The 23,978-nt window shown below is 42.9% G+C and overlaps 3 protein-coding genes across 3 annotated transcripts; 2 read left to right on the top strand and 1 right to left on the bottom strand.

Annotated features, from left to right (window-relative positions):
- The first annotated feature begins 1,441 nt into the window (after positions 1–1,441).
- LOC306936077 (E3 ubiquitin/ISG15 ligase TRIM25-like) lies at positions 1,442–9,388 on the top strand. The gene is made up of 2 exons (XM_079519510.1): positions 1,442–1,816; positions 6,481–9,388. Exons 1-2 carry the CDS (start codon positions 1,567–1,569, stop codon positions 8,826–8,828), a joined length of 2,598 nt encoding a protein of 865 aa, XP_079375636.1. The 5' UTR covers positions 1,442–1,566; the 3' UTR covers positions 8,829–9,388.
- Positions 9,389–10,146: 758 nt separating this feature from the next.
- hagh (hydroxyacylglutathione hydrolase) lies at positions 10,147–16,250 on the top strand (the record flags this gene model as incomplete). Its single annotated transcript, XM_079520929.1, is given in 8 exon segments — positions 10,147–10,155; positions 10,480–10,541; positions 11,435–11,454; positions 13,771–13,838; positions 13,840–13,870; positions 15,668–15,783; positions 16,172–16,203; positions 16,205–16,250. Coding segments are annotated over 8 exon segments (384 nt in total).
- A 1,839-nt stretch (positions 16,251–18,089) lies between these two features.
- Positions 18,090–23,670, bottom strand: LOC306936076 (E3 ubiquitin/ISG15 ligase TRIM25-like; the record flags this gene model as incomplete). Its single annotated transcript, XM_079519509.1, has 2 exons — positions 18,090–21,176; positions 23,427–23,670. The coding sequence occupies 2 exons, from the start codon at positions 23,668–23,670 to the stop codon at positions 18,730–18,732; spliced, it is 2,691 nt and encodes an 896-aa protein (XP_079375635.1). The 3' UTR covers positions 18,090–18,729.
- Positions 23,671–23,978: the final 308 nt, after the last annotated feature.

The raw sequence follows: 23,978 nt of genomic DNA, 5'->3' as shown, positions 1-23,978 counted from the left end.
GTACTACTTTGGAGCACAACAGAGAGGCGTTGTGTGCTTGTTATCCAGTCTGCTATTTAAAAATGTCCCTCTTTAATATTAATTTTGTGATTGCAATTTATTAGGTTCAAGTCACAGCACATATCGGAATCACTTCTGCTCAGACAACCTCATTTTTGTTTATTTTGAAAAGTTGTGAAATGGGTCATTCTGCTGCACGAGTACTTTTACTTTTGTACAGTTTCCTGTACAACGCAACAAAATACAAACAAAGACAGTGATTCTCAAATTGTTTCTTGAAGGGGCAGGGTCCCCAGCTAAATGATTTGAATGATTGATTGTTGGAAACTAAATTGAGTTACCTCAGCGAGTGTACACATGGAACCAAATGGACCCTTACAGGCATTTGGTTATGCCTAGTACGAATTCATACCAATCTGGCAGTATGAAATTAAATGGTTTGAGAATGTGTGTGTGTGTGTGTGTGTGCTGTGCCTGCCCTCTACTGATATTTTCTGTCTTTGCTGTTGTGAGCTCTGCTCTCTATCAGCTTTTATTCCAAACTGACTATGAATGACGTCGATACAATGTGGGTTTGTGCAGGGGCGGAGTTTACAACCCAGATTCGGCACAAACAAGGGACTAAATTATTTTCGCTCCTATGCCACCAAAATGTAGAACGCCCTACCAACAGTCATTAAGACATGTGAATACCTTGACTCCTTCAAAACCGCTCTCAAAGGGCACTTACGGACGGCTGTAATTCGAAACTGGCCCCGTAAAATCTGAATCCCCCCCCAACGCCCCCCCTTTTCCCCTCACTGTATATGTCTCTTTTCCCTTTTTACCTCCTTTATGATGAATTCCTGTTCTGTTCTTTGACTATATACACTATAGTATCTGTACTCTAAATCTCTAAATGTTTTGATGAATTGAACATGGTGGATCCTCTTGTAAACAGATGTAATGCTTAATTGGGTCGTCCACTCACAGTTAACAGTCTTTGTATTGAGTTTGTGCTTGAAATGTACTGTAATTCTGCAAACTGTTAATACATATTTCAATCAATCAAAATAGTGGTGTGAGCTGCCATTGGCCCGTTTAGTGTGTTTGTGTGTGTGTGTGTGTGTTTTCAGATCAGTGTGCCTTTTTTCCTTTTCCCTCTTTTCTCGGTTGTATTTCAGTTTTAATAGAATTTGGAGAGAGAAAAACAGTGTTTTGTCTTTAGAAGTTCAACAAAGGTTTAGGTTTTACTTTTATTTCATAGACGGAACAGAAAAAGAAAAGTACTGACTCATGTTTCAACAGGGTTGGGTTTTTTTTACCAGTGGTTCACTGAATCCCCCCCCCCACACACACACAACCAAGAAGAACCTCACATTTCCTTGTCCTGTGATATCTGTGGCTTTGTTTGAGAGCCCCCCCCCCCTCCCCCATCACACGCAACTGTTTGGTCAAACCACGTGACTTCCATTGGAAAATGAGGCGGCCATGAAACACGGACAGCACAGAGCATGTTCGTCTGATATGTAGAAAACGCAACCAAACTCAACTCTTTCAGTCAGTCAGACGGACGGACGTACTAAAATGGCGCAGCATGGACTTAAAATGGATCAGGAACAGTTGTGTTGTTCTATCTGTCTGGATCTACTGAAGGATCCAGTGACTGTTCCCTGTGGACACAGCTACTGCAGGAGGTGTATCGAGAGATTCTGGAACCAGGACGATCAGAGAGGAAGGTTCACTTGTCCACAATGCAGACACAGCTTCATCCCAAGACCTGTTCTGAAGAAAAACACCATGTTGGCTGAGGTTGTGGAGAGCCTGAAGAAGACAGGTGAGACCAATTTAAGTTCTCTTGTAAATACCGTTCACTGTCTGTCTGTCAGTCAGATATCATTTATAAACCAATAAAGAGATGGAACGTCTTATTACAATAATATAAAAGGCTAACGAGGCAGTGTAGCAGGCTATCTTGAGGGGAAACAATATGCTTAGGTTTCCTGCACAATGTTATTGGCATGGTGCCGCGCCATGCTTGAATTATATCGGGCCATGCTAAGAGCTGCTTTTAGGGGGGCTAGTGAATCATGGTGTGTGTGATATGAAATGTGAGCTAGGAAACTACATGCTAGTCTAACACAGATTGGTGGTAAGGCAGATACGGTAACAAAAACAATAGTTACTAGGTAGCCGCAATTTGCAACTCTATATTTTTTTACAATGGGATGAATATAGAGTTGCAATACCCTCCATTGACTCCCCACTCATCATTTTGCGTTTGCGATCTGCTTGTCTTAAACGACGTTAAACTCACCAACATTGCAGCTGTAGTCCAAGCTTGAATTATCCTCTTTCAATCTGCTGAGCTTGTTTTTCATAAAAATCCCCCGTAGACATGTTATGAGCTACTTTCTGTCCAAAATATTCCACAAGTGATATTCCTGCCGTAATATTCAACCTGCCGTAAAACAAGACGTGTGGGAGAGTGCTTGTTTAATAGTAGGCCGTGCGCGACGCCCGCGTCGGCCTCTTCTTTGGGTGTCTTACCTGCGCAGGTAAGATTCTATTAAACAAGCGCTCTCCCACACGTCTTGTTTTACGGCAGGTTGAATATTACGGCAGGAATATCACTTGTGGAATATTTTGGACAGAAAGTAGCTCATAACATGTCTACGGGGGTCGGGGGATTTTTATTAAAAACAAGCTTGGCAGATTGAAAGAGCATAATTAAAGCTTGGACTACAGCTGCAATGTTGGTGAGTTTAAGTTGTTTAAGACCAGCAGATCGCAAACGCAATATGATGAGTGGGGAGTCAATGGAGGGTATTGCAACTCTATCTTCATCCCATTGTAAAAAAAATATAGAGTTGCAAATTGCGGCTAAGTTACTAGGCAGCTAGCCCTGAAACATGACATGATAATCATCATGACGCAACTGCAGCCTGTTTTACGTGATCGCTACATTTACAGTCCAAACGTGTATATAAACATTCCGTTTCAAATATAAAGTACTCACAATTTGTCCCACGGGTGTTAGAAATGTGCTGGTACAGCGATTAGCATTGCTGCATCCCGCGTTGTTTAATAAAAAGCATTTTTATCCGAGCGCCCCGGCTACTTTTCTCAAACGGGGTTCGTTTGGGAAATACAAAGTTGCACACCGGGAGCGCACTCGCCTATTAGTCTGTATTGGCAGTGCGGTCAGCGTGCCTATATCGAACACACCCAGTGCCACACTCCTCCGACCGATAGGGGCGCGTAGTTGAAAGCCAATGGCAAAAAAACAGCTCGGATAAAAATGCTTTTTATTAAACAACGCGGGATGCAGCAATGCTAATCGCTGTACCAGCACATTTCTAACACCCGTGGGACAAATTGTGAGTACTTTATATTTGAAAACGGAATGTTTATATACACGTTTGGACTGTAAATATAGCGATCGCGTAAAACAGGCTGCAGTTGCGTCATGATTATCATGGCAGTCATGTTTCAGGGCTACTAGGCAGCTAGCTCTGGTCCATAGCTAGCTGTGGTCTTTAGCCTTACTGCTTCTGATTCTAATCAGAAGCAGTAAGGCTATGGACCAGAACTATTCCATAGGGTAACGGGTACGCTCGCCCCTTTTCCAACTTGCCCCTGCGAAAAGTGCAGACGGCTCGCCCTAAAGCCGTGGATAGCTCGCCTCCAAAGCGTGGATATCTCGCCCCAAAGCGTGGATATCTCGCCCCAAAGCATGAATATCTCGCCCATGTTTATTTTACCTTATTTCTCATATTAGAACATTTAGAACCAGTTTGTTGTTGTTTTTTGGTCAAATGATGCATGGATAATGAATGGCTTATCCCCCTCCATTGTTCTGGAAATTCCATTCTGGAAAGCCATGGATAGCCAATTACCATATGCATTACCATGCATCACCTGATGCATGTTGTTGTTTTACCATTTCCATATAGCCATGAATCACCCTTCATTCCTCCATTGTTGCTGAAATTCTGCTATGTCTGTCTAAAAGTACAGTACTTGTTAGAGTTAAAGATAAATGGGGACCTGGGCCTGTTACAGTAGGACAGTCACCCTTTTCACATTGGCCTGTTACAGCGTCACCAACAGGTGGATTTTAGAAAATGACTCAAATCATGAACGCAGCGTGCAATGTACGTGAAATGTGTGTGTGTGTGTGTGCGCGTGTGTGTGATTTTGTACTGATTTACTCTAACTACCACTTTGAATTGGAATGCAATAATCAGTAGTAGAATGAAGGGTGCCTGCCACTTAATTAGTAGGCATGTCCCGATACCGATACTTGTATCGGAATGCCCTCCGATATGCCCTTATTTGGTCATATCGGAATCGGCAAGTACGCCCCGCACCAATCCGATACCACATTTTATTTAATCACGTGATGCGCGCAGCACGGTGAGACGGGGCCGCCGATATTGAAAACGCCATAGGTGTGAACGGCTTTGCCGACGTGCGAATGGGGGACAATTTAAAACACAGGCGGCTTGCTGTAGTTTGCGACTAACATACATTTGCATGCACAAGGGCTGCCAAGGCTATCCTTTGTTGTTTTTCTTTCTCCCCCTCTCTTCAAAGTTAGACTGGACAAATAAACTCTAAACTGACTGGGCCACGGTGGGCTGACGCTCATGGTAACTTGTGCCGTGGGTGGAACGGGTGGAAAAGTTTGGTTACATTTTAAAAGACAAGAGGGGAGCTAAATGCAATAATGTAGCACAGTTGTTAACTTAATAAGTAGGTTACATGCACGAAAGGGAACATTTCGACAATGCATAGGCATCTGTCTAGTGTCAATAATGCATTGTATTAAACCCAAATGTATCGCATTTGGGTTTAATACAACTCTGTGCATGTCTGCACCGAGTCGAAACACGGGAGCCGTCAGCTGCTGCAGCGAAACAACAATCCACGTCCACCCAAGGCATGCGTGGTTTGCTTGCCTTGCTACCGTTGCCATCATTCATAATCCAATTCCGTTTGGGAAACTCAAAACTCCCTGCCAAAGTTATAATAATAATTCGACTTCGCAGTCTATCGTTGCCGAAAAGGCAGATATACAAGCTCACAACGCGGTGCAACCAGACGCAGTGTGAGCTTGTAGAGAATGGCTATTTTTGGTGCGTGACGCTGTCGTACAAGGACGTATACATTACGCTTTTAAAGTGACGGTACACAATTAACTCTGTTAGAAAAGTATGTATTGTATTTCAAGACCCAGTAGTAAAATGTAGTGCAAGGGATGTTTTGGTTGGTTAAAATAAAAAGAAGATTATAGAAGTGTGTGTGTGTGTGTGTGTGTCTGCTTGCAAAGTGGAACATCACCAGGGCTAAACTTCACGTTATTCTATGTGATAACACAACCAACATGAGTACATGTACTTTACACTTTTTTAAAAAAGCACTCTGGTATCGGTATTCGGTATCGGCTAACACAGAAATTGTTGGATCGGAATCGGATCGGAAACGAAAAAAGTGTATCGGGACATCCCTATTAATTAGTATTCACATTCCTACACATCAGACCCTGCACAACAAGGCCACATTCTCTCTCTCTCTGTTTAAAAGTACATGTACTCGAAAATACAACAGATTTACGGGGCGACTTTTCCGGACTTTTGGGGGTGACTTTTCCGGACTTTTGGGGGCGACTTTTCCGGACAGTTTGGGGCGACCGTTCTTCGCGGTCAGGGCGACTGGTCTTCGCCGTTTGGGGCGAGTTGGAATTGGGGCAAGCAGTTTTGTATTCGTCCATAGCTCTAATGCGTTGCATTTAGAGCTATGTTACTCTCGACTTCCGCCGCTTGCATGAATGCAGACTAGCCCCTCGTCTTTAGCGTAAATACAAATAACGTTTTTTGCTACTCACCAAAATAAAGGCAGGTTGTGTCATTAGAAAGCCTACTTTCCTTAGCGGGACCACTCTGAGCCCCCCACCACACGTATAAACGGTACTTTTTGGCCAAAAGGGGATTTTGTTAACACAGAAAAAAAAACTTTTAGTTACTCCGCTGCGCCCTCTACCGATATTGCCCAGAGAATTGCCTCATAGAGAATATTTTTCCTCCGGTGAAATCCCTTTCTGGCTATAAAGTACCGTTTATACGTGTGGTGGGGGGCTCAGAGTGCTCCCACTAAGGAAAGTAGGCTTTCTAATGACACAACCCGCCTTTGTTTTGGTGAGTAGCAAAAACGTTATTTTTATTTACGCTAAAGACGAGAGGCTGGTCTGCATTAATGCGAGCGACGGAAGTCGAGAGTAACATAGCTCTAAATGCAACGCATTAGAGCTATGGACCAGAGCTAGGAAACAATATGCTAGTCTAACACAGATAAGTGGTAAGGTAACAACAACAATAGTTACTAGGCAGTCATGTCATGCTGGCTCGATTAGGTTACCAAATATGAGGGTACAGGCACATACAAATGAAATAAAATGTTATAAGATTCATAAATACATATGTATCAATCTATCAACAGGACTCCAAGCTGCACCTCCTGAGCACTTCTACGCTGGACCTGGAGATGTGGCCTGTGATGTCTGCACTGGGAGGAGACTGAAAGCTGTGAAGACTTGTCTTCAGTGTCTAGTCTCTTACTGTGACACTCATCTCCAGCCTCACTATCAGTCTCCTGCCTTTAAGAAACACAAGCTGGTCAAAGCCTCTGGTGAGCTTCAGGAGAACATATGCTCTCGTCACAACAGGGTGAGTGAGCTTTTCTGTCGGACCGATCAGCAGTGTATCTGTTCTCTGTGCTCCGTGGAAGAACACAAAGGTCACGATACGACCTCAGCTGCAGCAGAACGGACTGAGAGACAGAAAGAGGTCGATACGAGTCAGCAGAACATCCAGCAGAGAATCCAGGAGAGAGAGAAAGACGTGAAGGTGCTTCACCAGGAGGTGGAGTCCATCAACCACTGTGCTGACAGAGCAGTGGAGGACAGTGACACCATCTTTACTGAGCTCATCTCTTCCATGGAGAGAAGACGATCTGAGGTGAGGGAGCTGATCAGAGACCAGCAGAAACGTGAAGTGAGTCGTGCTGAAGAACCGAGGAGACGTGTGGAGCAGGAGGTCACTGAACTGAGGAGGAGACATGCTGAGCTGGAGCAGCTCTCACTCACAGAGGATCACATACATTTTCTACAGCGTTACACCTCCTCCCTCTCAACGATCAATGGATCTACACACCCAGTCAGCAGCAATGTCCGTCCTCTGAGATACTTTGAAGATGTGACTGTGGCCATGTCTAAGATGAGGGAGAAACTAGAGGACATTCTTACAGAGGAATGTACAAACGTCTCAGAGACAGTGAACAGAGTGGATGTTTTACTGTCAACAGGACAAGAACCGAAGATCATAGCTGACGAACTAGAGGACATTTATACAGAGGAAGGGACAAATGTCTCAGAGACGGTGAACAGAGAGGATGTTTTACCGTCAACACCGCCAGGACCCAAGACCAGAGCTGAGTTCTTACAATATTCACGTCCGATCACACTGGATCCAAACACTGCGAATCAATGCCTGTCTTTGTCTAAAGGGAACAGAAAAGTAACGGTGATGGACAAACCACAATCACATTCCGATCACTCGGAGAGATTCACAGGAGTGTGGCAGGTTCTGAGTAGCGAGGCTCTGACTGGACGCTGTTACTGGGAGGTAGAGTTGAGTGGATACTGTGGTCGTATAGCAGTCTCACATGAAGATATCAGCAGAACAGCTGATGGTGAATGTGGATTTGGATCCAATGATAAATCGTGGTCTTTAGGATGTACCAAACAAGGTTATAGTTTCATACACAGAGGTATTAGAACTGACATCCCAGGCCCTGTGTCCTCCAGAGTAGGAGTGTACCTGGACCACAGTGCAGGTACTCTGTCCTTCTACAGCGTTTCCGACACCATGACGCGCCTTCACACAGTCCACACCACGTTCACCCAAAACCTCCATGCTGGACTTTGGCTGTTTTCATCACCTGGAGACACTGCCGAGTTGTGTGACCTGGAGCAGCTCTCACTCACAGAGGATCCCGTCCATTTTCGAGAGCGTTGCAGCTCTCTTGAATCTACACACCCAGTCAGCAGCGATGACCTGAGATACGTTGAAGATGAGACTGTGGCCGAGTCCAATATGAGAGACAAACTAGAGGACAGTCTCACAGATGAAGGGACAAACGTCTCAGAGACGGTGAGCAGAATGGATGTTTCACTGTCTACATCACCAGAACCCAAGACCAGAGCTGAGTTCTTACAATATTCACGTCCAATCACACTGGATCCAAACACAGCCCATGTATACCTGTCTCTGTCGAAAGGGAACAGAAAAGTAACGCATATGGGCGAACCACAATCACACCCTGATCACCCAGAGAGATTCACTGGATGTTATCAGGTTCTGAGCAGAGAGGGTCTGAGTGGACGCTGGTACTCTGAGGTAAAGTGGAGTGGACTCATTGTTGAAATAGCAGTTTCATATAAAGATATCGTCAGAAAAGAGTTTGGTTATGCAAGTGGATTTGGATACAATGATCGGTCGTGGGCTTTATGGTGTTCCAATGCCGACGAAGAAGAACAAGATCATAATGTTTTGCTAGAAGTCGGAATCATGCACAGAGGCTCTAAAACTCCCATCTCAGGCCGGGTCCCTGTGTCCTCCAAAGTAGGAGTGTATGTGGACCACAGTGCAGGTACTCTGTCCTTCTACAATGTGTCTGACACCATGACGCTCCTCCACACAGTCCACACCACATTCACCCAAAACCTCCATGTTGGATTTTATCTTCATAGATATGGAGTCACTGCTGAGTTGTGTGACCTCAAGTAGACCACACTTGTCTTGTGTCTCATGTCGTGAGTGCAGCATATAGTTTCATTATAATCTTGTTTTTCTCTCAGCGTGCGTTGTGAGCTTGTAGATCAGCTATTTTAGTATGATGAAGTATATTAAAGTAGCCGAACGCGTCAGCAGATGTGCTCTCCCCCCATCCAAGCCCTGTACGATGAACACTGTCAATCAAAGCTCGAGGAATCATGCAGGATTCAAGCCGTCCCAACTGACTGTTTGAGTTGCTGCAGCATGGAAAACTGTTTTGCAGTCTCAAAGCCACTGGAAATAGACAAAAAAAATGTACTTTGCTACTACAGGGTAATGATGCGAAAAGCTTCTTTCCCTGAACAATGAAGATACATGAACGAACTGATAGGAACTAGAGTGAAACACACACACCTGACACCACACACGCGCACACACACACACACACACACACACACACACACCTTTGCCCTCTTCTCGCACTAGTGAGGTCGAATTGCACCTTCCTAAGATACATTTGTTGTGCATATGGTTGTTCACACAAAGTTCACCTAACTTTGGAAAACATGTACATAATGATGTAATGTAACAAAGTACAACCTTGAATAAATGTCGAGTATATATGTTTTTTATGAGAGTACTTTGTCTTCTTATCTGTCACTAGTACTACTGTGGAGCACAACAGAGGCATTGTGTGCTTGTTATCGGCTATTGAAAAATGTCCCTCTTTAATATTATTTTTTTGATTGCAATTTATTGGGTTCAAGTCACGGCACATATCGGAATCACTTCTGCTCAGACAACCTAATTTTTGTTAATTTTAGACATTTGAAAAGTTGTGAAATGGGACATTCTGCTGTATGAGTACTTTTATTTTTGTACAGTTTCCTGTACAAAAGGCCTGTTTTGATACCAATACACATTTGTACTAGTACTAACATTTATTTGGAATTCCGGACTTTTACTAACGAGTATTTCTACATTACAGTATTGATACGTTTACTTAAGTTAAAACATGTGAATACTTTTTGCAACACTGATTTTCTGCTCGATGATGCTCGATGATCATCTTATTTGTGAAAACATTTCAGTGACAGTGTGAGATGATCTGCAAGGAAAACGAGCTCTGTTGTCTCTGGGTTGTCTTGAGGTAACGTTTATTTTATTATCCACCACTTGTACCAAAAAGTTTAATTACAGAAAATCTTAGACAGCCGCTGCTGGCGCAATGTTTATTCTTCCTTTAATGTATTGTGTGCAACGTTGACGTTAATTCTTTGCGATCGCATATTGCTGACATTAGTGCACATTTAGTGCATCCACGTTAATAATGAAGACAGTGATTCTCAAATTGTTCCTTGAAGGAGGGGCGGGGTCCCCAGCTAAATGATTTGAATGATTGATTGTTGGAAACTAAATTGAGTTACCTCAGCGAGTGTACACATGGAACCCCCATAACCAAATGTTATGGGGGTCCGTTGCCTTAACTTGCCTATAGTACGAATTCATACCAATCTGGCAGTATGAAATTAAATGGTTTGAGAACCACTATCGGAGACCATAGCCTACTATGCAGTGTTTTTCATTAGATACCAATACAACTGGTTTGAATCAATGATGATGCTTTTTTATTTTATTTTTTATTTTTAACTTTTTCTGACAGCTGCTGGAAATCGTGAAGAGAGAACTGTCTCTCACGGCTGTCCTCACCACTCACCATCACTGGTAACGAGGGCTTTTTTCCCCCTGCAAGTACCACCAATCCACTTCTGACAATCCTAAACATGAATGAAATTAATTAGTATACTGTTCATCAAATTATTGTAATGGTTCCATCTTTCACCATCAGGGTCAGTGTTTATTTCGTGGACTAAAACTAAGATGAAAAATGTTCGTCGACTACCTTTTTCCACTGACGAAAACTAAATGGAAACTAAATAAAAACTAAGCTATGATGACTAAAACTAAGACTAAATGTACTGACAATTTAGTCAACAAATAAAAACTAGACTAAAATGTTTTAAGGGACTAGTGGACAAGAGATCCAGTATAAGTAATTTTACACTTGGTTGCATGCTGAAAGTAGCCGATCTACAAGCTTACAATTGTGAACTTGTAGATCGGCTATTTTCAGCAAGTGTAAAATCAGCCATTATGACGGCATCAAGGCCCGCAAAAACACTTAAAAAAAACCCCATTACATCCAACATTGATTTCTGTTTGATCGAAAAGGCATAGGCTGAAGCTCAAAGTCGGTTTACCTATAACATTTACAAAAGTTGATAGTGAATGAACACACAGATATCCCGTATTTACATTCAAGACTACTTACATTGTTCGTTATGAATCTAACACTCAAAATTCAATATTTGCATTCAAGACTTAATACTTAAACACGCAAGCAGTGAAGCACACACAATATCAGCTACACCCTCTATAATTGGTATGACTGTATACAATTTGTATTGTGACACCACACAGTAGTTTTTGTCATAATTATGATTTGACACATATGCCAAATCATTCATCTGTGACTGTCACAATGTCAGTTCAAGTCTTTTTGAATGCCAAACTGTGTGGTAGTGTGATATGGTGTGTTTGTTTGTTTAATTTTGCAGTTCGACTGCATCAATGTTCGGTGCCTGTTCACTCCCGTGCCATATAGTACAGGAAATCTATGGAAAATACAGGATCAACCTCTAACTAATTGCAAAAAAACCGAACTCAGCTGATTTTGCATCTTCAATATATCCTGAATAACAGAAAAAAAGTTGCCTGGAATTGTCTGAGGGGAAAGTGTTGAAAATAGCCTGTACAGTGTGGCCACCATTGACATCCTATTATAAGGTAATATTTTCTAAATGTCCTTATGCTTTAAGTAGCATGTGACATATCAAACTAGGGGGTTTTCATGATGCTGAATCCATTCCAAGCATTAGTTTTGCATAAAAACACTCATTGGGCTAAATTTGGCCATAGCAACTTGCCCAAATGTGCTGACCTCATTACATTTTGGCAAGTTGCTATGGCCAAATTTAGCCCAATGAGTGTTTGCAATTAGTTAGAGGTCAAATCACATTATTACTGGACTAATACCTCCGGTCACATGTGCTACTTTGTGTGGGAGGATGAGTACAGTGCTGTCTTCACAGGTCCTTGTCCGAGTCCGAAGGACCACTTCACCACTTTTCAGCCTATCTTCAGTCACTAATAATCATGATAAAATGGCACCATTTTTTTCCTACTCAGTCTGTGTCTCATAGGAGGGCTGTGGGCAGTTTAGAAACCGTCCTCCAGTGACATCATCATTAGGCAGATTATTTTTTTAAATAAGATTTTTTTCTTACAAAAATGTTTAGATTTTCATTATCGTGAGAACGATGGCTTCCATTTTCGCATTGCAACCTTTCCGGACTAGAAAGCCTGCAGTTTCTATTAGCTTGTATTCCCCATCGATGATGTCACTGGAGGATGGTTTCTGAACTGCCCACAGCCCTCCTATGAGACACAGACCGAGTAGAACGAAATTGCGCATTTTTTCATGATTATTAGTGAGGAGCTATTATATGAAGATAGGTTGTGAAGTGGTCCTTTAATTAATTATAGAAACAATAACGCAATTACAAAAATAAACGCATTTTAGTCGCGCTTAGTTTTTGCACCACAGAACCTCACTTCTCATTGGACGAATTTCAGGCGTACTGATCATACAATGGGAGAAGAAGCCAATCAGACTGCTTTGCTTCGCCCTGTGGATGGGAAATTTATAATAAAAACATTCATTGATTCACTCGTATACCAATATCCGTTTTAATTGCAAGAAATGGTTCTCACGTCAAATATTGATATGCGATTCAAATGTGATACATTTTGATGTATTCATTATAATGGCTGGAGTTAATTTGTTTTTTCTTAATCAAGTCCCAGGACGTATGAGATTATTATTATTTTTTTTTTAATATATTTATTTTGCGGCTTACGCCTTTTATTGGTTTTTGAAGGGACAGACAGTAGGCTGACAGGAAACGGGAGAGAGATGGGGGAAGACATGCAGTAAAGGCCGTGTCGGGCTCGGGAGTCGAACCCGCGGCACACTGCGACTGGATTACCAGTCGGGTGCCCAGACGGTTACGCCACCGCCTGGGCAATTTAACATGTTCAATATGAATAATTGTATTCTAAGACAGTGACACAATCAGCAATAGCCGAGCGAGTCGCCGTGCCGAGCGTTGCGACGGCCACCAGACCCGACTCAGCGCCGTCCGAGTTACGTCCCGATAGGCAGAGAATAGTAAATATTAGTAGCCCCTAGTTTCCATGCCCCGGCAATAGAGTTGGAAATGACAGGGGGAGTCCTTGACCAGGCTATGTCTGCACCACCCTGCATGCGTGCAGTCCGGGGGAACACAGCCAAACACCACAATGTCTAGTATGCCATGTGTAAACGGGTATCTGGTCAGAGACCCAGTTCTGACTGGAGCCGAGGGTTCGTCCTCTGTATGGTGAGGGGTGGAATACGATCCCTTGAAGTAGGCGCTTGAATGTAATGGTTATCTTCTAGTTGTCCGTAAAGTATAGTGTTATAACAGAATCAATAGCTTAATCTCACCCTTACCTACGAGTCTCTTCTTCTTTATAGTCTTGAAGATGTCGCCTCTGACGTCACTGTGGTGACGTCGGAGTGACATCTCGTATCCTTCGTAACACGGCCATATTAGCCATATTCCAACGTCCTGATAACGGTTGATTTCGTACATTTAATACAGTGATAACGGACGAATCCGCTGACGTGTGCACACGTCCTCGCAATCCATCGGTTGGATTAGCTAGGACGGCTCCGGTCCACACGTCCTACCTACGGTCTAAATGGGTTGATGTGTTCTGCTGCGTATGTGGTGGCCAGGACCACATGACATCCCGAAAAAGTGTTTTGTCTTCTTCTGTGGTTTGCCAGGTTTGTTTGTGGGCGGCTGCGGGCGCTCGTTGGAGGGCACGGCGGAACAGATGTACCACAACCTGACCCATGGTTCTGTCCACTCTACCTCAGGACCAGTGTTGGTTTTGGCCGTAGATTATATATGAATAGAGACGGCACCCGAGTTCTCCTCCCATCCACTTGCATTAAGTTGCTCAAAAGCGCATGAGGCGATTTCACTGTGCATTCTGGGTAGGAACAGAGTGCATTCTGGGATGGATTGGGCCCAAACACATGAACGCGCTGCCGCTGACTATCATTGCAGGCATTCAGCGTTCACGTGTCATCGTGAACGTGCACAATGATAGTCAACTCTAAGGTTTTGGCAGCAAATTTTGATTTGTCATAGTCTCTTGAATAGGTTCCATTTAGTTTGTCACATTTTAGTCACCTGGAATGTCTTAGTGTTAGTCTAGTTTTAGTCGACTAAATATCATAGGATTTTAGTCAACTAAATCTACAGTTGATTTAGTCGACTAAAATGTATTTTGGCGGGCCTTGATGCCGTCGTAATGACTGTTTTTACACTTGTTGAAAATAGCAGATCAGCTATTTTCAGCATGCAACCAAGTGTAAAATGACTTATACTGGATCTCTTGTCCACTAGTCCCTTCCTAACATTTTAGTCTGGTTTTTATTTGTTGACACAATTGTCAGTATATTTAGTCTTAGTTTTAGTCATCACAGCTTAGTTTCGTTTCCATTTAGTTTTCATCAGTCGACGAACATTTTTCATCATAGTTTTAGTCGACGAAAACAACACTGCCTCAGGACACGGTCAGTGTTGTTGTCGTCGTCAAACCAAACCTGTGTACTTGTTATTACTGAGCCGACAGCGCTGACAGGGTTAACAGCGGCCTGGCTGCCACCATGACCTCGGATATCAAGAGTTGACATGAGGACAGAGTCGGGGTCAGCGTGCTGTTGAGCAAACACAAGACGCACTGAATGAGGGGGTTTGGGCACAACACCCAGCGTTCATCGTCTCTCTTCGGAGAAGCCTCTCTTAAAGGGACACTTCACCCTTTTTGAGAAAAAATATATGTTAATGACGTTTAGAACCTTTAGAACACTTTCCTGGGGGTCTTTATGTGTGTAATATGTAGTTTTAGATATTTTAGATTGTAGTAGTGAGTCCGGTGTCTCTGATGTCATGGACACTGGGCTCACTTCCTTCCTGGACTACATGTTGTCTCAGTAGACAGCCCTCTCCCTATCCACAAGGAGGAGCAGTGCACCAAAGAATTATGGGAATTGTAGTCCAGGAAGGAAGTGAGCCCATTGTCCATGACATCAGAGACACCAGGCTCACTGCTACAATCTAAAATATCTAAAACCACATATTACACACATAAAGACCCCCAGGAAAGTGTTCTAAAGCTTCTAAACGTCATTAACATATATATTTTTGCAAAAAGGGTGAAGTGTCCCTTTAATTACACAAGTTGACGCACAATGTAGACTCGAGGACCCCTAAATGTACATGTGTTTGTTTTGCCACAGACCCCCAGGAGAGGACTTTTCAAAATTATTCCAAATTCTAATTTTTTTAGTAAAAAACGAATTGGTTAAAAACTGATTTTGATGATATAAGCAATATTTCTGGGAACCCCCCTCAAGGACCCTTGAGGGTCCCTGGTCCCCACTTTGAGGACCACTTGCTCTGTAAGTGATTTTAATGCCAGAGGTTAAAAACACTAGCATGTCATATTTTTTTAGATTTTGAAGTTGATTATCTTTAGCCCATGAAGCTTTCAGAAGGTTCCCCTTCCATGACCATCATCATCCATCACCATTCCATCATCTCAGACATGTTTGACATCTGGAACATTTTCTAAGTCCTTTTTTCTTCACTCATGCTAGTGTTTTAAACCAGTGGTTCTCAAACGTCGTGTCCAGGAGGTGTGCCTTGAGATTGTGCAACAACAACAGCCACCACCACACAATTATGAAAGCATCTGTCTCTTTGCAGAGGGTGTTCTGTGGACATGGGTATTGAAAAGCATGTGTTGTTTTTGGGCGGCAAATTTTGATTTTAGTTTTAGTCAGTCTCTTGAATAGTTTTCATTTAGTTTTAGTCGCATTTTAGTCACCCGGAATGTTTTAGTGTCGGTCTAGTTTTATTCGACTAAATGTCATAGGATTTTAGTCGACTAAATCTACAGTTGATTTAGTCAACCATTTTAATTTCAAGGACACCCAGTTTGACATGCATTAGGCTACATGGACCCCCATTTAATAATCATATTTCTCTCTGGGACCCCAATAATTTATATTGTACTGTTTTGACTGGAGACGATATGTTGCATGTATTAACGTGTACTGTCTGTTACATTATGTATTTATGACGTGTACTGTATGTCTCCCCCTGTGACTGCAGGCCAGAGATGATGAGGACAAGCCCACAGTGCCATCTAGTGGAGGAGTTTGAATATAACCCTTTTCTACGTCTCTCGTAAGCATGTCTATACGCAGTTATGGTTAGTGTGTTTTAAATATACCAAACACACCAGTAAAGATCCTGTGTTGATTTGAAAATGGGCAAGCCTTTATTCTTCATGCTGCAAGTCATACTTTGGGTTTATTGTTAAACAATTTTGATATGCTGATACTAGTACTATCATTGCCATAGAGCAGGGGTGCTTTTTTGACTCTACCCACCCCCCCAAAAAAGATATTATCCCATTTTTGAAAATAGTTTTAAACAGTTACCTGAGGCGTTAAGATATAAGACAAACACACTTAGAATGGGAAATAGAAGGGCAACATGGAATTGGTAGTTTATTTTTAACCCATTTTGACCGGGAACCCCTTTTGGTGTTTTAAACATTATTTTATAATTTAGCTAATGAAAAATAGCACCCACTCGGTGGCACGCTACGAGCTTGTAGTTCTGCTATTTTTGAAAAATCGTGAAAATGTAATGTTTTTAACTCAAATATTTGCTTCTGGGGGGGGTCCCTGGAACAACATATTTTCCGATGGGGGTCGGCGGCCAAATACATATATTTTTGGGGGTCCTTGACATGAAACTGTTTGAGAACCACTGCTATAGAAACATGAGGTTTTTCAGAAAATTGTCATGATTTAGAAGTAAAGACACTCTATGGCAGGGGTGCCCAAAAATAATATAATAAAAAAAACACATTTTTGGAATCTGCCACTTGAATTAAGGTGACTTTATTGATAAAAAAGGACCTGTCAACTCAAACCCACAAAGCAATACATTGTCTTCAAGAGCGTTGCAGACAAACATTACAAAGTTATATTATATTAACCCGTTTAGGCCTGACGTCGAAATTAAAAAATGTCTTCTAAATGCTGACAGTTTTCTGAAATAATGTTTCTATATCAGTGGTTCTCAATATTTCATGTCAAGGACCCCAAAAATGATATGTAATTGGCCACCGACCCCCATGGGAAAATATGTTGTTCCAGGGACTCCCAAGAAGCAAAGATTTGAGTTAAAAACGTTCGCTCTGAAAGAATTATATATTCCAAATTTGCGCCACATTTTCACGGTTTTTCAAAAATAGCAGATCTACAGCTTGTAGATCTGCTATTTTTCAATAGCTAAATTATAACATAAAAAGGGGTTCAAAAAGGGGTTCCCGCCCAAAATGGGTTAACTTAAAGGGGAAAACCACCCATTTTCAACATTTTACTATGTCATTAATGTACCTTAGAGCTGTTGTGTGGAAATAATAAAAAAAGTCCCCCCATTTTGTGTTTCCTAGAACTGTAATTATGAAAAAAATCATTAACATGGTGAAACACATCGTTTCACCATGTTAATGATTTTTTTCAGACCTCTAGTTCTAGGAAACACAGAATGGGGGAACTTTTTTATTATTTCCACACAACAGCTCTAAGGTACATTAATGACATAGTAAAATGTTGAAAATGAGTGGAATGTCCCTTTAAGTAAACGTATCAATACTGCAATGTAGAAATACTCTGTTAGTAAAAGTCCGGAATTCCAAATTAATTTTAGACTAGTAGTACAAATGTATATTGGTATCAAAACACACCTTTTGTACAGGAAACTGTACAAAAGTACAAGTACTCGTACAGCAGAATGTCCCATTTCACAACTTTTCAAAATGAACAAAAAATAGGTTGTCTGAGCAGAAGTGATTGGTGTGATGTGGACTTGAACCTAATAAATCGCAATCAAAATAATAATATTAAAGAGGGACATTTTTAAATAGCCGATAACAAGCACACAATGTGACAGATACGAAGACAAAGTACTCTCATACAAAAAAAATATATATATATATATATACACAACATTTATTCAAGGTTGTACTTTGTTACATTACATCATTATGTACATGCTGTGCATGTTTTCCAAAGTTAGGTGAACTTTGTGTGAACAACCATATGTAGTTATGCACAACAACTTTATCTTAGGAAGGTGCAATTCGACCTCACTAGTGCGAGAAGAGGGCAAGTGTGTGTGTGTGTGTGTGTGTGTGTGTGTGTGTGTGTGTGTGTGTGTGTGTGTGTGTGTGTGTGTGTGTGTGTGTGTGTGTGTGTGTGTGTGTGTGTGTGTGTGTGTGTGTGTGTGTGTGTGTGTGTGTGTGTGTGTGTGTGTGTGTGTGTGTGTGTGTGTGTGTGTGTGTGTGTGTGGTTCCTATCAGTTCGTTCATGTATCTTGATTGTTCAGGGAGAAGAAGCTTTTCGCAGTCTATTTCCAGTGGCTTTGAGACGTTGAAACAGTTTTCCATGCAGCAACTCAAACAGTCGGTTGGGACGGCTTGAATCCTTCAAGATTCCTTGAGCTTTGATTGACACAGCGTTCATCGTACAGGGCTTGGATGGGGGAGAGCACATCTGCTGACACGTTCGGCTGTCCGCACAACCCTTTGAAATGCTTCGCGGTGCACTCAGCAGAACAGGTGCTCATGACACGAGACACAAGAAAAGTGTGGTCTACTTGAGGTCACACAACTCAGCAGTGACTCCCTCTCTATGAAGATAAAATCCAACATGGAGGTTCTGGGTGAATGTGGTGTGGACTGTGTGGAGGAGCGTCATGGTGTCAGACACATTGTAGAAGGACAGAGTACCTGCACTGTGGTCCACATACACTCCTACTCTGGAGGACACAGGGCCTGGGATGTCAGTTCTAATACCTCTGTGTAGGACACAGGAGGACACAGGGACCCGGCCTGAGATGGTTGTTTTAGAGCCTCTGTGCATGACTCCGACTTCTAGCAAAACATTATGATCTTGTTCTTCTTCGTCGGCATTGGAACACCCTAAAGCCCACGACCGATCATTGTATCCAAATCCACTTGCAGAACCAAACTCTTTTCTGAGGATATCTTTATATGAAACTGCTATTTCAACAATGAGTCCACTCCACTTTACCTCAGAGTACCAGCGTCCACTCAGACCCTCTCTACTCAGAACCTGATAACATCTAGTGAATCTCTCTGGGTGATCAGGGTGTGATTGTGGTTCGCCCATATGTGTTACCTTTCTGTTCCCTTTCGACAGAGACAAGTATTGCTGTGCTGTGTTTGGATCCAGTGTGATTGGACGTGAATATTGTAAGAACTCAGCTCTGGTCTTGGGTTCTGGTGCTGTTGACAGTACTGCCTGTGCCTGGCCCATGTGAATCTTTCTTTTCTTCTTCTTTTTTGATTTTGTCACTCTGCTCACTGTCTCTGAGACATTTGCCCCTTCCTCTGTGAGACTGTCCTCTAGTTTGTCTCTCATATTGAACTCGGCCACAGTCTCATCTTCAACGTATCCCCGGTCATCGCTGCTGACTGGGTGTGAAGATTCAAGAGAGCTGCAACACTCTCGAAAATGGATGGGATCCTCTGTGAGTGAGAGCTGCTCCAGGTCACACAACTCGGCAGTGTCTCCAGGTGATGAATAAAGCCAAAGTCCAGCATGGAGGTTTTGGGTGAACGTGGTGTGGACTGTGTGGAGGAGCGTCATGGTGTCGGACACGCTGTAGAAGGACAGAGTACCTGCACTGTGGTCCAGGTACACTCCTACTCTGGAGGACACAGGGCCTGGGATGTCAGTTCTAATACCTCCGTGTATGAAACTATAACCTTTTTTGGTACATCTTAAAGACCACGATTTATCATTGGATCCAAATCCACATTCACCATCACCTGTTCTGCTGATATCTTCATGTGAGACTGCTATACGACCACAGTATCCACTCAACTCTACCTCCCAGTAACAGCGTCCAGTCAGAGCCTCGCTACTCAGAACCTGCCACACTCCTGTGAATCTCTCTGAGTGATCGGGATGTGATTGTGGTTTGTCCATCACCGTTACTTTTCTGTTCCCTTTAGACAAAGACAGGCATTGATTCGCAGTGTTTGGATCCAGTGTGATCGGACGTGAATATTGTAAGAACTCAGCTCTGGTCTTGGGTCCTGGTGGTGTTGACGGTAAAACATCCTCTCTGTTCACTGTCTCTGAGACATTTGTCCCTTCCTCTGTATAAATGTCCTCTAGTTCGTCAGCTATGATCTTCGGTTCTTGTCCTGTTGACAGTAAAACATCCACTCTGTTCACTGTCTCTGAGACGTTTGTACATTCCTCTGTAAGAATGTCCTCTAGTTTCTCCCTCATCTTAGACACGGCCACAGTCACATCTTCAAAGTATCTCAGAGGACGGACATTGCTGCTGACTGGGTGTGTAGATCCACTGATCGTTGAGGGGGATGAGGTGTAACGCTGTAGAAAATGGATGTGATCCTCTGTGAGTGAGAGCTGCTCCAGCTCAGCATGTCTCCTCCTCAGTTCAGTGACCTCCTGCTCCACACGCCTCCTCAGCTCTTCAGCACGACTCACTTCACATTTCTGCTGATCTCTGATCAGCTCCCTCACCTCAGATCGTCTTCTCTCCATGGAAGAGATGAGCTCAGTAAAGATGGTGTCACTGTCCTCCACTGCTCTGTCAGCACAGTGGTTGATGGACTCCACCTCCTGGTGAAGCACATTCTCATCTTTCTCTCTTTCCTGGATTCTCTGCTGGATGTTCTGCTGACTCGTATGGAGCTCTTTCTGTCTCTCAGTCCGTTCTGCTGCAGCTGAGGTCGTATCGTGACCTTTGTGTTCTTCCACGGAGCACAGAGAACAGATACACTGCTGATCGGTCCGACAGAAAAGCTCACTCACCCTGTTGTGACGAGAGCATATGTTCTCCTGAAGCTCACCAGAGGCTTTGACCAGCTTGTGTTTCTTAAAGGCAGGAGACTGATAGTGAGGCTGGAGATGAGTGTCACAGTAAGAGACTAGACACTGAAGACAAGTCTTCACAGCTTTCAGTCTCCTCCCAGTGCAGACATCACAGGCCACATCTCCAGGTCCAGCGTAGAAGTGCTCAGGAGGTGCAGCTTGGAGTCCTGTTGAAAGATTGATTGACATGTATTTATGAATTTGATAAAATTGTATTTCATTTGTATGTGCCTGTACCCTCATATTTGGTAACCTAATTGAGCCAGCATGACTTGGCTGCCTGGTAACTATTGTTTTTGTCACCGTCTTTCTGCCTTACCACCAATCTGTGTTAGGCTTCACTCACACCTTCGCATCTAGCATACAACATTGTTGGACATCTTGCCCCAATGCATTTCCAATGGAAGTCACATGGTTTGACACAACAACAACTGTGTTTCGACTGCCCCCCTTATACAACAAAAATGTTGTGTCAAACCATGTGACTCCCATTGGAAATGAATTGCGAGCTTGCATCAGTAAACAAGTCTCATGCATCAGCTATACATCAATCTGTTGTGCACGTGTGAGTCAGGCCTATGGCCTCACTCACACCTATACATCTAGCATACAACAATGTTGCATGGTAATGTAAACAAGATGTAAGTGTCATGGCCGCCCCAATGCATTTCCAATGGTAGTCACATGGTTTGACACACCATTTTTGTTTGATGCTGTTGTACGGCTTTCGGCTGTGTTTTGACTGCCCCCCTCCCCCTCAGGCCTCATACAACACGTTTGTCTCTTCAAACCACGTGACTCCCATTGGAAATGAATTGCGAGCTTGCAACAGTCAACACGTCTCATGCATCAGCTATACAACAACATTCTGTTGTGACAGTGTGAGTGAAGAATTAGACTAGCATATTGTTTCCCCTCAAGATAGCCTGCTACACCGCCTTGTTAGCCTTTTATAGTCTTGTAATAAGACGTTCCATCTCTTTATTGGTTTATGAATTACTGGTCCTTACCCGTTCTGAATATATGAACAGCAAATTATGTTCAGTGTGGGTAATAGATCACATTACTGATAGTGGGAAGTTGGGTTGGACACAAAAGTAGGCTAATAGAGATGGATGGATGGATGGATGGACGGATGGACGGACGGACGGATAGATGATGTTGCTGAGTGGCCAACCGTTAACCCTAATGGCTACTGGTGAACCGATCAAATAAAACCAAAAGCCTTTTAGATTGTCCTATGCAAGGCAATTAGTCTAGTAGCCAGCCCATAGAGCCCCATTGTGAACCCGGACATGTTGAGTACACCAAAGTTTTATGTTATAAATGTTGAGTATGGGACCCCAGCATGTAGAAACTGCCGGATGCTAACTTGCATACGTTGAGCAATTTTCACAATTGGCATAATATGTGACCATACCATTAACAACCTATAGAAGGCAAAATATTCAAAATTTCATCATGCTTTATGTAGCATGTGAGATGTCAATCTAGGGGGTTTTCATGATGCTGAATCCATTCCATGCATTAGTTTTGCAAAAAAAACACTCCTTGGGCTATACACGGCCATAGCTACTACCCAAATGTGCTGACATCATCACATTTGTGATTACGGCTATGGTCGTTGTGCAAAACTAATGCTTGTTAATTAATGGTATGGTCAGATATTATGCCAATTATGAAAATTGCTTAACATATGCAAGTTAGCATCCGGCAGTTTCTACATGCTGGGGACCCATACTCAACATTTCTAACATAAAACGTTGGTGTACTCAACATGCCCGGGTTCACATTCTGGCTACTAGACTAAATGGGAAAAATCTATTCACTAATAGTAGGCCTATATAAATTAAACTTTTCTTTCGCAAATAAATGCTGTAGTACAATCATAAGTACACCATTGATGTTTGATGTAAATTTGGTGGTAATATTCTGCGTAGAAAGTTATTGAATATTTTCACTTTCGGTGTTGCACTTTGTAGACGGTCCCTAACCGCTCAGCACACCGTTTGCTCTAACCAAAAGGGGAGGTGATTGATTGATTGAAATATTTATTAACAGTTTGCCGAATTACAGTACTATATTTCAAGCACAAACTCAACACAAAAACTGTGAGTGGACGACCCAATTAAGCATTACACTTGTTTACAAGAGCGTCCACCTTGATCAAACCAGGTGCCGGTGCGGTGGGGAAGGCAAGGGGAATGTTGCGCAGAAAACTGTGACCATACATTCATCTGTGTCCCTCCCTACGTGCATATTCACTGGTGCCACGTGATCTGTAAGGAAGTGTAGGCTACAGACAGAATGACAGACAGACATTTTTCGGAGAATTTAGTGTAGAAATGTAGTGTAGATATCTGACAGACAGACAGAGAACTGTGGTGTTTTTACAAGAGAACTTTAATTAGTCTCACCTGTCTTCTTCAGGCTCTCCACAACCTCAGCCAACATGGTGTTTTTCTTCAGAACAGGTCTTGGGATGAAGCTGTGTCTGCATTGTGGACAAGTGAACCTTCCTCTCTGATCGTCCTGGTTCCAGAATCTCTCGATACACCTCCTGCAGTAGCTGTGTCCACAGGGAACAGTCACTGGATCCTTCAGTAGATCCAGACAGATAGAACAACACAACTGTTCCTGATCCAGTTGAACTCCCTCCATTTCAGTACGACTGACTGACTGAAAGAGTTTAGTTTGGTTGCGTTTTCTCAGATATCACAGGACAAGGAAATGGGAGGTTATTATTGGTTTTGTGTGTGTGTGTGCGCATGGGGGGGGGGGGGGGGGGGGGGGGGGGAGGATCCAGTGATCCACTGGTAAAAGAAATGTTGCCACCCTGTTGAAACATGAGTCAGTACTTTTCGTTGTCTGTTCCGTCTATGAAAACACACACACACACACACTCTAAACGGGCCAATGGCAGCTCACACCACTAAACTCCGCCCCTGCACAAACCCACATTGTATCGA

This window comes from Electrona antarctica, assembly GCF_951216825.1.
Source record: "Electrona antarctica genome assembly, chromosome: 14".
Taxonomy (NCBI): Eukaryota; Metazoa; Chordata; class Actinopteri; order Myctophiformes; family Myctophidae; genus Electrona; species Electrona antarctica.
This window is presented reverse-complemented; position numbering and strand designations above follow the sequence as displayed.